The sequence below is a fragment of the Mesocricetus auratus genome, unplaced genomic scaffold, assembly GCF_017639785.1.
Source record: "Mesocricetus auratus isolate SY011 unplaced genomic scaffold, BCM_Maur_2.0 Super-Scaffold_2245, whole genome shotgun sequence".
Classification (NCBI taxonomy): Eukaryota; Metazoa; Chordata; class Mammalia; order Rodentia; family Cricetidae; genus Mesocricetus; species Mesocricetus auratus.
The window spans coordinates 30,137,775-30,152,096 of NW_024429180.1; the positions used below are offsets into that span (position 1 = coordinate 30,137,775).

At 42.9% G+C, this 14,322-nt stretch overlaps 2 protein-coding genes across 3 annotated transcripts in view; one reads left to right on the plus strand and one right to left on the minus strand.

Moving 5' to 3' along the window:
* Positions 1-9,380: 9,380 nt before the first annotated feature.
* LOC121137871 (tudor and KH domain-containing protein-like) lies at positions 9,381-11,365 on the minus strand. Of its 2 annotated transcripts, XM_040740766.1 has the most exons (2): positions 11,037-11,365; positions 10,750-10,960 (listed from the first exon to the last, which is right to left on the minus strand). In XM_040740766.1, the coding sequence occupies exons 1-2, from the start codon at positions 11,363-11,365 to the stop codon at positions 10,837-10,839; spliced, it is 453 nt and encodes a 150-aa protein (XP_040596700.1). In that variant the 3' UTR covers positions 10,750-10,836. The 2 variants fall into 2 exon arrangements, with proteins under 2 accessions (XP_040596668.1, XP_040596700.1); XM_040740734.1 differs by having other exon boundaries at positions 9,381-11,365.
* Positions 11,366-11,824: 459 nt separating this feature from the next.
* The window catches only part of LOC121143179, a 28,148-nt gene continuing 25,650 nt past the window's right edge, over positions 11,825-14,322 (plus strand). The window contains exon 1 of the mRNA XM_040754426.1: positions 11,825-11,953. Within this exon, the coding sequence (XP_040610360.1) occupies positions 11,872-11,953 (82 nt within the window). The 5' untranslated portion in view covers positions 11,825-11,871. The remainder of the gene's footprint in view (positions 11,954-14,322) is intronic.

Here is a 14,322-nt window from a genome sequence, read left to right on the forward strand (position 1 = left end):
TCACAACATTAAGCAGTTTGAGAACCACAGGTTTATAGTGTACCACAAACATCTTTTTTTTTTTTTTTTTGGTTTTTTGAGACAGGGTTTCTCTGTGGCTTTGGAGGCTGCCCTGGAACTCACTTGGTAGTCCAGGCTGGTCTCCAACTCACAGAGATCCACCTGCCTCTGCCTCCCGAGTGCTGGGATTAAAGGCGTGTGCCACCAACGCCTGGCTTAACACAAACATCTTAAGAAACCATTATGGCAGTCATACCTATTTACGCACATGTATCTACTTAACATTTCATTAATCAGAAAACCATATACATGTTGATGTAGTGGGAATAAATATTAAGATAGTAGTCCTGTATTTTACTGAGTATTTTTGCATCAATGTTCATGAGGGATATTGGTCTGAAGTTCTCTTTCTTACTTGTGTCTTTGTGTGGATTGGATATCAAGTTTATTGAAGCCTTGTAAAAAGAGTTTGGGTCAGGCTATGGTGGCACACGCCTTTAATCCCAGCACTCGGGAGGCAGAGGCAGGCAGATCTCTGTGAGTTCGAGGCCATCCTGGTCTACAAAGCGAGTTCCAGGAATGCCTCCAAAACAATACAGAGAAACCCTGCCTCGAAAAACCAAAAAAAAAAAAAAAAAGAAATACCAAAAAAAGAAACCAAAAAAAAAAAAAAGAATTTGAGTTTGGCAAAGACCCTTCTGCTTCTATTGCATGGAATACCTTGAGGAGAATTGGAATAAGCTGAAATTTTAATTTCTGGTAGAATTCAACACTGAGGTCATCTGGCCCTGGGTTTTTTTTTTTTTTTTTGGTTGGGAGACTTTTGATGACTATTTCTATTTCTATAGGGGTTATAGGTCTATGTAAATTGCTTATCTGTTCTTGATTTAATTTTGGTAGGTGATAACTATCCAAAAAGTTGTCCATTTCCTTTAAATTTTCAAATTTTGTGGAGTATGGGTTTTCAAAGTATGACCTGATGGTTCTCTGGATTTCCTCAGTGTCCATTGTTATATCCCCCTTTTCATTTCTGATTTTGTTAATTTACATGTTCACACACACTCTTCTGTTTGGTAAATTTTGAAAAAGTTTTGTCTATCTTGTTGATTTTCTCAAAGAACCAACTCTTAGTTACATTGATTCTTTGTATCATTTTCCTAGTTTCTACTTTATTGAGTTCAACCCTCAGTTTGGTTGTTTCCTGGCATCTACTCCTCCTTGGTGAGTTTGCTTCTTTTTGTTCTAGAGCTTTCAATTGTGCTGTTAATTCTCTAGTGTGACTATTCTCCAGTTTTTGCATGTGGGCACTTAGTGCCATGAACTTCCCCCGTACCACTGGTTTCAAAGTGTCCCATAAATTTGGGTATGTTGTGTCTTCATTCTCATTGAATTCTAGGAAGTCTTAAATTTCTTTTGTTATTTCTTCTGTGGCACAGGAGTGGTGCAATTGTGCATTATTCAATTTCCATGAGTTTGTAGGGTTTCTGCAATTTGTGTTGTTGTTGAATTCTAACTTTACAGCATGGTGGTCTGATAAGATACATGAAGTTATTACTATTTTTTGTACCTGCTGAGGTTTCATATGCTGCCAAGTATGTGGTCAATTTTTGAGAAGGTTCCATTTGGCATTGAGAAGAAGGTATATTCTTTTGTGTTTGAATGGAATGTTCTGTAGATATCAGTCAAACTAATTGGGTCATAACTTCTATTAGTTCCTTTGTTTCTTTGTTAAGTTTCTGTCTGGTAATCCTGTCTGCTGATGAGAATGCAGTGTTGAAGTCTCCAACTATAAGTGTGTGAGGTTTTATGTGTGGTTTGAGTTTTAGTAATGTCTCAATTAAAAATGTGGATGCCTTTGTATTTGGGGAAGAGATGTTCAGAATCAAGACTTCATCTTGGTGGATTTCTCCTGTGATGAATATGAAATGACCTTCTTTATCTCTTTTAATTGATTTCAGTCTAAAGTCTAGTTTGTTATATATTAGGATTGCTACCCCTGCTTGTTTCTTGGGTCAATTTGATTGGAAAATCTTTTTGCAAATTTTAGCTCTGAGGTAATTTCCAGTGAGAACTCCAGAGATGTACAAAGATGACACCAAGTGGCAAACTAAGCAGTAGTAGAGAGACTACTTTAAATGTCCCTCCCTACTAATGATTTTGATAACTATCTTACATAACATTCTAGAACCTCCATCAAGTGACAGATAGAAGCAGAGGCAGACACCCACAGCTAAACACTGAACTGAATTCCTGGAATCCAGTGACAGAGAGGGAGGAGTGATGAGCAAAGGGGTCAAGACTGGGCTGGTGAATCCCAGTGAAACAGCTCACCCGAACAAGGGGGAGATCTTGGACCCCAGACTGATGGCTGAAAGGCCAGCATGGGACTGACCCAGACCCCCTGAATGTGGGTGCCAGTGATGTGACTCAGGCAATCTATGGAGTTTTTGGATAGTAGATCAGTATTTATCTCTGGCACACAAATGGACTTTGGGAATCTATTCAACAATGAGGGATGCTTTCTCAATCTGGACACTTTGGGGAGGGCCTGGGCCCTCCCCAGAAAGAAATGGCAGACTCTAGAAATCCCCCATGGAGGATGGAGTGTGGATTGGGTAGGGGGCTGGGGAACCTGGGAGGAGGGAGTGGGCATGAAGGGGAGGGAGAGGGAGCTGGGATTGACATGGGGAGCAAGCTTGTTTCTAGTTTAAATATAAAATAAAAAGTTTTTAAAAAAAGATAAAAGTCCTGTGTATACAGCACAGAAAAATATGACATCAAACACGATTCTATAAACATGATTTGACTGACCATTAAATTATAATTTCTAACCATATTCTAAATATTTATTCCTATCTCTTCACATAAATGTATCTCTTATTCCTCATCAAAGAACTTTTTCTTACTTGTTTTTTTTTTTAATTCCAAAAGCCACTGTTTAGTATGGCGACATACAGCTGGTCAAGACACACAAAGGCATCAATGGCATGTCCTGCCCTAGTTGAAACATCTACATTGAGGAATAGGAATCAGAATAGAGCCAGACAACCATGAGACCTGCTGTTAAAAAGTGTTATGCTAGGGATGCTGCACCAATGAGATTTTAGTAACATTTTTGTCCAAATAAGGACTTCATAATGACAACACTAGTCAATATACCAATGTGGATAGGGGAAACTTCACAAAGCTGCAGCTTTAGTTATAGGACTATAAGCACTCAAAGCTTCCAAACAAGACAGCGTCATATTTTTCCAGTGAAGAACCCCCTTATATGTTAATCAACTGCAAGTAGTCAGTCCTACCTGCATGTCAATACAGAAAACAAAAGAGACTCGGTGAGTCATGCATGAGCATGTGTAAAACAATTAAAGAAGAGATTTTGAATTTAAGATACTCTGTGAGGATATTGGGAAGAGAAAAGGAGACATAATATAAACACTTGATTCACGTATGAAATTCTCAAAGATGATTAAAAAATATTTAAGTGAAGGAAATGAAAGCAAGCCACAAAAATAGAAGTAACAATCAATGTGTACTTATTTTGTGCTAATATCATCATGACAAATTTGCAAGGATATTACGTGTGATAATCCCCATTTCCCACAAAGGGATCTGAAATGTAGATTTTAAGATATGGAATGAAGATGTGAGAATGGAGATTCGTCTGGTTCTAGGCCAGGAAAGGTGCTCATTTTTCCATTCCTTATTTGTTCTGCGACACTACAGGATAAAAGAGCAATGCTCTTCACTCCTGCCTGGCTAATCTTAAAAGTTATACGCTAATTCAAAGTTCTCTCAGAGTCCCATCAAAATGTCTACAACCTGGTTTTATTTTCATTGTCTCTGGGGAGCTACACTGTATGTTCCCCAAGAAGTAAAGTTTTGTATTCTTCTATTATTGTGTGTGTTTCAATTGTTCCCCTCCTCCCAATTTTTGCCAACATGTGTCAGGTTCGTCTATTTTAGAGACTTCCCTAAACAAAGAGAGGTTGTGAAATTCATTAACCATGAGTGAGAACTTCCCTGAACAGGCTTTCTGTTTTTATGTTCTAACTCAGACTTTGTTTTTACTTACCTTACTCTTTATAATGCTAAAACAGATTTACTAGAGGACCTTTTCAGATGGCTTCAAATATCCTATATCTTGCCATTCTAAAGGACATTCATTCTATGATGAGAGATACCATAATAAAGGGAGCTATTATAGGTTGGAAAAGAAATCTGGCACTAGTGAGATTTTCAAAGATCTACAAGAATGACACCAATGGGCATTAAGGCTACCTCAAATGCCTTCCCCTGATAATGAGATTGTTGACTACCTTATATGCCATCCTAGTACCTTCATTAAGTGGCTGAGGGAAGCAAAGGCAGGCACCCACAACAAAAAAACAGAACTGAACTCCTGAAACCCAGGTGAAAAGAGGAGTGATGAGCAAAGGAATCAAGACGCAGCTGGCAAAACCCACAGAGGCAGCTGATCTAAACAAGGGGGAACACATGGACCCCAGACTAATGGCTGAGAAGTCAGCATGGCTCTGAGCCAGACCTCCCTAACCCAGAAGCTGGGTGTCAGAGTGGAGGCCTCAGCAATATATGGTGAAAGACCCTTACCCAGGACCCCCTAGGAAAAGAAAAACAAGGCCAAGCTGTTGCCTAATCGAAAAACGCAGACCAGGTGCCTTGCCCAGCTGGCGCCTCAAACAGGGTGTCAAACAGGATGTCGGTGGTCATCAGAGCAGTCATGGGACCTGGATACTTGTGTCTGTGATCACCAGAGCAGTTATGGGACCCGGATAATAATTGCTGAAGTGTGCTGGAGTCTTTCATGTGGTAATACCAGGAAACCTAGTCCTTAGCAACTACCCCTACCCCCAAGATGAGCCAATGAAATGCCTGTTGCTATGCTGATACTTATATAACCATTAAAACTCTATAAATATTGTGCTCCCTGAAAGCCGGGTATGCTTTGCACCCATGTTGCAGTAGCATACGCAGGCACCTGTGTACTGAATAAATCACCTCTTGCATTTGCATCCAGTGGTCTGGCCGCAGTTCTTGGGCAGAGGGTTCGGTTCGGTGCCCAGCACTTTGATGCCAAGGTCTTTCAATGCTTTCAGTGGGACCTTGGATAGTAGATCAGTATTTATTCCTGGCATAAAAGTGGACTCTGGAAGTCCATTCCACAAGGAGGGATGCTCTCTCAGCCTGGACACATGGGGGAGGACATAGGCCCTGCCCGGGACTACATGACAGACTGAAAATCGCTCCCTGGGAAGCAGAAGGAGGATGGAGTGGGGTGGGGGGTTGGGGGAACAAGGAGGTCTGGGGAGGAGGGAAGGGAGAGAGAACTGGAAGAAACTTGTGTAAAAAGTTGAATTGAAAAATTATTTTCAAAATAAAAAAGAACAATTGTTCTATATAATTATTATTATTATTAGAACAAGTATAAGTACACTAATTCTCATTATCTGAATGAATTACTTTAGTTTTCAGTTTTCCTTTATTTGTTTTTATTTAAACTAGAAAGAAACTTGTTTTACATGTCAATACCAGTTCCCTCTCTCTCCCCTCCTCCCATGTCCCCAATAACTTTCTACCCCATACCCTTTCTGCTCCCCAGGGAGGGAGAGGCTTGCAATGGGGGGATCTTAGGAGAAATAATCTATCTTCTAAGAAGATATGCAATGTACTATTAGACAAATAGTATTCATGAATGAAATGGCCATATCATGTTCAGAAGACACTAATTCACAACACCGATTCTGATTCCTAATTAACCTATCTGGCCTTGAAACAGCAGGGTATGACATAGACATTCCCTTTACAGCTAACACACAAAAATTACATTCTTGAGACTATGATTTTCACATGATAGCAAAACAATACTCCACTAGGGAGGAGCATGCTCAAGAGGTCCTAAAGCTAGCTGAGTTACTAAGAGTTGGTATAGGCTGGGTGAGCATAAGTTAGATATTATCAGGTACATGGGCGGGGATAGGCAGGTTGGTTGTGCTCCTCGGTATGGTCCTATACCCATGCACATATGAGCAACACTAATTGGACTTTTGGGTCTTTAAATTAGAACAAATATGAACCAGGTGTGGTGGCACACACACTATTTTTAAAACAATCTAATTGTACATAGCAATGTCAGTTCCCTCTGCCTTCAGACCCACCAGACTCCCCCCACTATCTCCCCATCCCACGCCCAATCCAATACTAACAGAGGCTGAGGCCTTCCAAGGGGAATCAAACTCTGGACATCATTGGGACAGGACAAAGGGCATCCTCCCTGCATCTAGGCTGAGACGATAGGAAATGGGTTCCAAAAATACAGTTCGTGCATTAGGGATAAATCCTGGTTACAAAGCAGGATGCCCCATGGACAGCCAAAAACCGCCAGATGACACCCAGATTCAAGGAACTTAGTTGAGTCTCATTCAGGTTCCGCAGCTATTTTCAGGAGTAAGTGAACTCCCACTAACTCAGGTCAAGCTGTTTCTGTGGGTTTCCCCCAGCACGGTATTGACCCCTTTCATTATCACTTCTCCGTCTCTACAAGAAGACTCAAGGAGACTGGTCCAGTGCTTATTTGTGGCATTGGTGGATTCCTTACGGTAACAAGAAGCTTTACCCCATCAAAAGTGTAGAAGTGGCAGGGGAGTCACTGAGTTTGATATCAGCCTGGTCTAGAGCAAGTTCCAAGATGCCAGGCTTCAGAGAGAAAACCTATCTTGAGAACACACACAAAAAAAATTTAAATGAAGTAAACCAAATCAAAGAAGAGGTTTATGAAACAGCAGGAGTTAACAGAGGGCCTGGGATAAGTTTGGGGGTGTGTTAAAGGTATGGATATGAGATGAATACATTGTATGGATGCACAAACTTACCAAAGTATGGAACAATGTACTTTGATTTAAAAACCAAAGCAAATATTTCAAATATTTTTAGGAAAAACTCTCAAATATGTAAGATGCTTTATAATCAGTAATCCCTCTCATACACACACACACACACACACACACACACACACACACACACACACACACATTCGTATACACACATCAGACAGTGACTATTAGCAATGCATAGGTATCAGCAACATTGTAAAATGCATCGCACCCTGATGGAGGGGATTCAGACTATAAAACCTTTTATTCCATAACACATGTTTCATCGTCAGAGCAGCTAAAATATTGTATTTGACTGATAGGAAATTATCAAGTAAATATTGAGCCACGGAAGCGCTATTCCTTTGACTTCTTTGGAATCCTTGGAAGAGATATTGTTCATGTAGTCACTCAGAAACAATAGATTTGGGGAAGTCATACTTGCACCTCCCAGAAGAGTCACAAGTAAGGAAAAGTAAATGCAGAAAATGTGTCTTCAGAGGTAACCAGTACAACTAGATTCCTGGGGAAATTTTCAAAATACATTCCAGAGTAAACACACACACACACACACACACACACACACACACACACACACACACACACACACATATTCACATAAACTTTTGCAGAAAGTAAAAATTTTTTTTTAATTTTGAAACAAGTTTGCTTCACATGGTAATCAGCCTCCCCTCCTCCCCTGTCTCCTCACTGAGGCCGCCTCCCATCATGAAATACCAAGTAGAAGGACAAAAGTTTAAGAGGATTCTAAAAACAAAAGAGCAGAGAGCAACATGTTTCTCTGGTGGGCTCTGTTTTGCTAGAGACAAGCAGACTCACAGGGCTCCCTTACTGGAGTCTTCCTGTGTCGACATAAGCGGCAAAAAAAAAAAAAAAATAAAACCAAAACAAAACAAAACTGCAAGGCCCTTTTAAGAGGCCCTGCTAAACACTGAATGGTGTGTAAGAGCAGATGCCAGTGGCAGTGAATTTCAGAGCTAAAACTGCAAAGTTACATATTGTATACTTTGAGAAGATTAAGCCAATCAGTACTCAAGCTCATGAGGTCCTAAAGCTAGCTGAGTTAATGAGAGTTGATGTCTCCTGGAGGAGCCTAAGTTAGTTAATATCGGGTACATGAGCGTGGATAGGCAGGTTGGTTGTGCTCCTCGGTATGGTCCTATACCCATGCACATATGTGCAACACCAATTGGACTCTTTGGGTCTTTAAATCAGAACAAGTTATGAATCGGGTGTGGTGGCACACATACTATTTTTAAAGCAATCTTTTTCAAACAGCAATCTCTGTTCCCTCTGCCTTCTGAGCCCCCACTCCACCCACTACCTCCCCATCCCACGCCCACTCCACTACTAACAGACACTGAGGCCTTCCAAGGGGCATCAAAGTCTGGGACATCATCATTTGGGACAGAAATAAGGCCCTCCCTCCCTGCCTCTAATGGGAGCCCATAGGAAATGGGTTCCAGAAACACAGTTCATGTATTATGGATAAATCCTGGTTGCAAAGCCAGATGCCCCATAGACTGCCGAAAACCCCAGCTCACACACAGGTTCAAGGAACCTAGTTCGGTCTCATGCAGGTTCCCCAAGGAGTCAGTTAACTCCCACTAGCTCAGGTCAAGCTGTTTCTGTGGGTTTCCCCCAGCACGGTCTTGACCACTTTCCTCATCACTTCTCAGTCTCTGCAAGTGGACTCAAGGAGATTGGTCCAGTGCTTATCTGTGGATATCTGCCTCCATCAATACTGGGCAAAGGTTCTAGGATGGAACTTAAGGTACTGATCAATCTCATTACATAGGAAAGACATGTATGGTGCCTTGTCCATTATTTCTTAGATTCTTAGATGGAGATTGAGTGGTTTTGTTGGATTCCTGGGAATGTCTTTAGGGTAGCAATAACCTTTAACCCCATCACAGGTGTAGAAGTGGCAGGGGAGTCACTGAGTTTGATATCAGCCTGGTCTAGAGCAAGTTCCAGGATGCCAGGCTTCAGAGAGAAAACCTCTCTTGAGAACACTCACACACACACAAAAATTTAAATGAAGTAAACCAAATCAAAGAAGAGGTTTATGAAACAGCAGGAGTTAACAGAGGGCCTGGGATAAGTTTGGGGGTGTGTTAAAGGTATGGATATGAGATGAATACATTGTATGGATGCACAAACTTATCAAAGTATGAAACAATGTACTTTGATTTAAAAACCAAAGCAAATATTTCAAATATTTTTAGGAAAAACTCTCAAATATGTAAGATGCTTTATAATCAGTAATCACTCTCATACACACACACACACACACACACACACACACACACACACACTCGTATACACACATCAGAAAGTGACTATTAGCAATGCATAGGTATCAGCAACAGTGTAAAATGCATCGCACCCTGATGGAGGGGATTCAGACTATAAAACTTTTTATTCCATAACACATGTTTCATCGTCAGAGCAGCTAAAATATTGTATTTGACTGATAGGAAATTATCAAGTAAATATTGAGCCACGGAAGCGCTATTCCTTTGACTTCTTTGGAATCCTTGGAAGAGATTTCTGTTCATGTAGTTGAAGTGAAATGCTACATACAATTTTTTTTCCAAGCAGAAGTACATTCTTTATTTCTCTAGATGTGTGTATACAGACATACTGTTAATTTAACATGTCCTAAGTTGTCTCTACGTTTCTTCTACTTGCATTTACAAGAAAGTTCATAAGCAAATACCTGAAGGAATACTACAATGGAACTCTCTTCAGTATCCTCAGCACTCCCTTCCCCCATGAGGCCTTTATATTGATGCGACTCTTCTACATCTTCTTCTGAACACTTCGGCTTTTGTTAAGCTGAGGCAGGAATAGGCACGAGGTAACTCTTCAGGGATCATCATTCTGGTCTCACTGACTATGCTGGAAAAAGAAGAATCTGCCTCCTCTGCCATGTCCATCACGTCCATCATGTCCATCATGTCCATCCTCAACGTATATGGGAAAGTTCCATCTTCTTCCACATCTTCTGGAAGTTCGACTGCATATCCTTTACGAACTAATTCTAACCCAATATCAAGTTCCTGCCCATTGCTGGTATCATACAAATAGATTTCTGGCCAAGTTGACTTTCCATTATGGACATCGCCAGAGAACTTGGCCACCAATGGCTTCCAGGCACCACAGGCAGTGAGTCTTTCAAACTCATCAAGAGCTTCCTCTTCCCACTGTTCACCTGAGGGGCCAATCCGTGCCAGACTGCATTCTATTGCTTGAAAAGGAAGGATCAGGAAGTCCATCTTGAGAGCCCTCAGATCCTCCACTGGGCAGTTCCTATTATTTCCAAAGTCAACAAAATATAGGTCCAAGTGCCCATTTTCCAGGGTACTAAGAATCTTGGCTCGATACCAGCAACCATCTACAGAGTAACGTGCTGCTACAAAGTCTCCTACGTTCACACTCAAGTCTTCAGGCAGACTACTTTCATAGTGCTGGGTCATCTCAATGATAAGTTTTTGAAAATGGGGGCTGTGCGAGCTAATGATTTGGATCCAGAGGCGGTTAGGGTTTTCAGAAGCAGAAACGAAGACGTCTAGGAACTCATCGGCCCGGAAAATGAAGTCGGCACTGGCAACTTCAAACACGGATGTCTCTGGATAGTTGTGGACACCAGAATTCTGAAGGCCGTCATTAGGTGTCTGCCAGGAACCTTCTTCTGGTGCTGCAGCAACCATATCGCCACCACCTTTGCTGACAGGAACCTCCAGGTGTAATAAGGCTGCTTTGCCAGCCCCTCCTGGCTCTATGACTTCCTCTCCTCTAACACAGATAGGCTGCTTTCGTGGAACAATAGAAAGGGTAATCCTGTTTCGAAGTTCTTCTAACACTTTCTCCATTATCAGATGCTTTGCAGCTTCCACTTCCTTCTGTGTCCCCGAGATTTTTATGAGTCTTGACAGTAGTAACGACCCCTCTGATTCTTTATCGCACGTAATTTTGGCTCCAGAAGCCTTACAGATAGAACGAATCGTCTTGCCACCTCTCCCAATGATTCTGCCCACGGATCGCTGGGGGACGCAGAGCTCCTCAGATACCAGGATGTTCTCTGTCAGGATCTGATCGATTGCTGCTTTGGCTTTGCACACCTCAACAGGTGAGCCGCTCAGCAACACCACACGCTCATCACCCTCATCGTCCAAGTCCAAGTCCAAGTCAATGCGAGCGCCTGTCTGTTTCCGCAGCCGTTTAATATTGGCTCCTTGCCGACCAATGATCAGCCTCACAGCCTCCTGGGGCACTCTCATTTCCATATGAACATCATCTTTTCCAACATGTGTCAATTGCTCTGCTCGGCTTTCCCTGTATCGGCGGTATAGAATATAGGCCACAGTTACACCTGCTGGTATTCCAAGGCCCAGGGCTATTTTATCCATAGTGGACAGGTTTGTCTGTGAAATTTGTTCAGTGGCCATTTTCCCGCTGTATCCTGAAACAAACAAATCAAGAAGTATTTGGTCACTAACTTGTCTTGTTGGCAGAGACACATGAGAAGGTAGTGTTAACAACAAAAACCAAAAACGCCCTTTACTAAGACAGACAGTGGTGGATTATGACTTTAATCATGGCTTTCAGGAGGCAGATGCAGGAGGATTTCTGAGCTTCACAGTTAGGGGTACACAGGAAACCATGTCTCAAACAAAATAAAATAACCAAAACAACCAAAAAAATAAAACAAAAGAAAAAAGAAAAAAAAAAAACCCTACCTGCCCATTTTCCCCATTTCAAAAGCTCTAGTTAAAAAAAAAAAAAACACTTTTTAGAAAATGTCTTAGGATACTTAATACGTTAAGTAATGTACATGAAATTATTTAGCAGCTATTTCACCCTTTCCCGAATAACTGTATTTCATTCCTCCATCAAAGCAGGAAAATATGCATCAGGATTCCCGTGTCTGGATTGCTGTCCTAAGGCATGGATAATGAACTCAAACCAGCATATCACAAAAACACTGATGAGGACAGAGCCTGGTGTGGAAGCCATGGTCATAACCCCAGCACCAAGTAAGTAAGGCAGAAGGATGTGAACCCAGGCAGCAGCGGGTCACACCTTTAATCTAGCAGCTGCATTAGTTAGCTATGGAGGCCAGGGGAGCCGTGGGACACACCTTTATTCCCAGCAGCCACACTAGTGTTAGAGGCCAGGCTGTGGTGGGACATACCTTTAATCCCAACACCCATGAGAAGCAGGCAGAAGGATCTATTTCAAGGCTACCCTGAACTACAGGAAACGGATCGTTTAAAACAGCTCACACCAAGGTTTGTTCAGTACTTGGGATCCACGCCTTTAATCCCAGCCCATATTGGGAGGAGACAGGAGCTCAGTACACTCTGACACCTGGTGGAGGCAGATGTAGTCTGGAGAACAGGATCACCCATTCCTTGTGAGCATTGTTGAGAACTCTACTGGCTGGCCACTCTGCGTCTCAGATCCTCACCTTTAATCCCAATACCTGTTACTGGGTCTTTATTAGTACTGCTACATCTCACAAACAAAGAGGAAGGAAGACTACGGGAAAAATCAGTTCAAAGTAGAATATTCTGGGGCTTGCCCGTACTTCCATCTCTCCAGAAGTAAAAGCCAGAGGAGCTCAGTTCAAAGCCAGATCCACACAAACCCTGCCACTAAATAAATAACCAGATATCCTGCAGTGGCAAACAGCCATTGGGACTAAAATGGGGCAAGTAGACCCCTTATTTCAAAAGGAGCCCAGTCTAGGAGCCCCGAGTAGTGGCGAGTGGTCTACCAGATATGGGAGCTGAGACCCTGGGGCCAGAGCCCTTGCTCCGAGCACAGCTGGTCCAGAAGGGGACCCAAGCAGGACCGCACACCCACCACTGGCCCCATGGATCCCATCCTCAATCCGGCACTTCTGCCTCCAGTTGCCAGGCTGCCCACCACCCAGACTCTCCCAAGCCCCCAAACTCCTCTCTGCAGCCCTGGCTTTACCTGTCTTCCGAAGTCCTGCGCTCCTTCTCCTTGTACCTCACAGGTAACACTCTGAAGCAGCCAAACAGGTGGCAGCTATTTAACCGAGGCTTGCCCCGCCTACCTGCCACGCCCGCACCAATCAACGCCTGTCTGGAAGTCTGACAATTTCCCTAAACCACAGGTAATCCTTGTCCTGGCTGCCTGTAAACTAGGTGAGCAGATCTGCTCTGAAGGCCAATGACTGGGATTAAACCTCTGAGCCTGCCCACCTCACTAGGCAGTTAGAGACACAGGAAGGAGATGCTGTTAATGGATCCTGTGTCTGCTGAGGATTAAATAACCAACTGGAGGCCCTTGGAGTCCTTGGATCTTCTCTGAGGATGAGATTTGCATACTCACAAAGAAGGGGCCTTGGATCATTGGTGGGCTTTCACGGATCAAGTAAATCACTTCTCTTTTTTGTTTGTTTTGTTTTTATTTATTTGTTTATTTTTTATTTTTTTTTATTTTTATTTTTTGTTTTTGCTAGATAGGGTTTCTCCGTATTGTTTTGGAGGCTGTCGGTCCAGGCAGGCCTGGAAGTCACACAGATCTGCCTGCATCTGCCTCCGGAGTGCTGGGATTAAAGCGGTGCACCACCAGCGCAGTTCGGCCTATGCTTTCCTGGAGGGTGTTGGGACACGCCTTTAATCCCAGCAATTGGGAGGCAGAGGTAGGCGGATCTCTCTGAGTTCAGGACCAGCTCTGGTCTACAGAGCCGCACAGGAAACTCTTCCATCAAAAACCAAACAAACAAACGAAACTTCTGCCTGTATGCTTTCCCCATCTCCATCTGACTAGGAGAGAGGAAAGCAACTCTGTTGAAAGGAGGGAAAAGGGAGTGGACACTGCATGGCCCTGCGGCGGAGCCCTGGACTCTCCACGTGGATATAAGTCACCATGGCCACCACCTAGATAAGGGAGCTTTGGGTCGAGAGCACCTGTGGACCAATGGCCCTGATTCCAGCCCATAGAAAGGGAGGCTGTGGCGGGCAGCAGCAGTGTGCTTGACAATCTGAATTCCGGCGGCCATCTTGATCGTACCTGGACCACTAAGAAACTAGACACTGTGGCGAGGACAGAGTCACTCCAGTTCATGCGGAGATGTTTTGAAATATCATCTCTCACGCCTGGAGCAGGATGAACACTCAGACAAAACAATGTTTGTTGAGCGACTACAACATCGCTTCTGGTCACTCAGATGTCTTTGGGTCAGTTTTCCCATTATTATTGTTATTATTGTTATTACTGTTATTTCAGAGACAGATGTTTGGTATGTTGCCCAGGCTGTCCTCAGATTTAGTTCTTTAGCAGCTGGGACCTACACACATGCTTGACTTCTAGTCACTCAGAAACCATAGAATTGGGGAAGTCATACTTGCACCTCCCAGAAGAGTCACAA

Excerpts from the sequence above, each read along its gene's own strand:
- LOC121137871 (XM_040740734.1), bottom strand. The coding sequence starts at position 11,365 with ATGGCCACTGAACAAATTTCACAGACAAACCTGTCCACTATGGATAAA.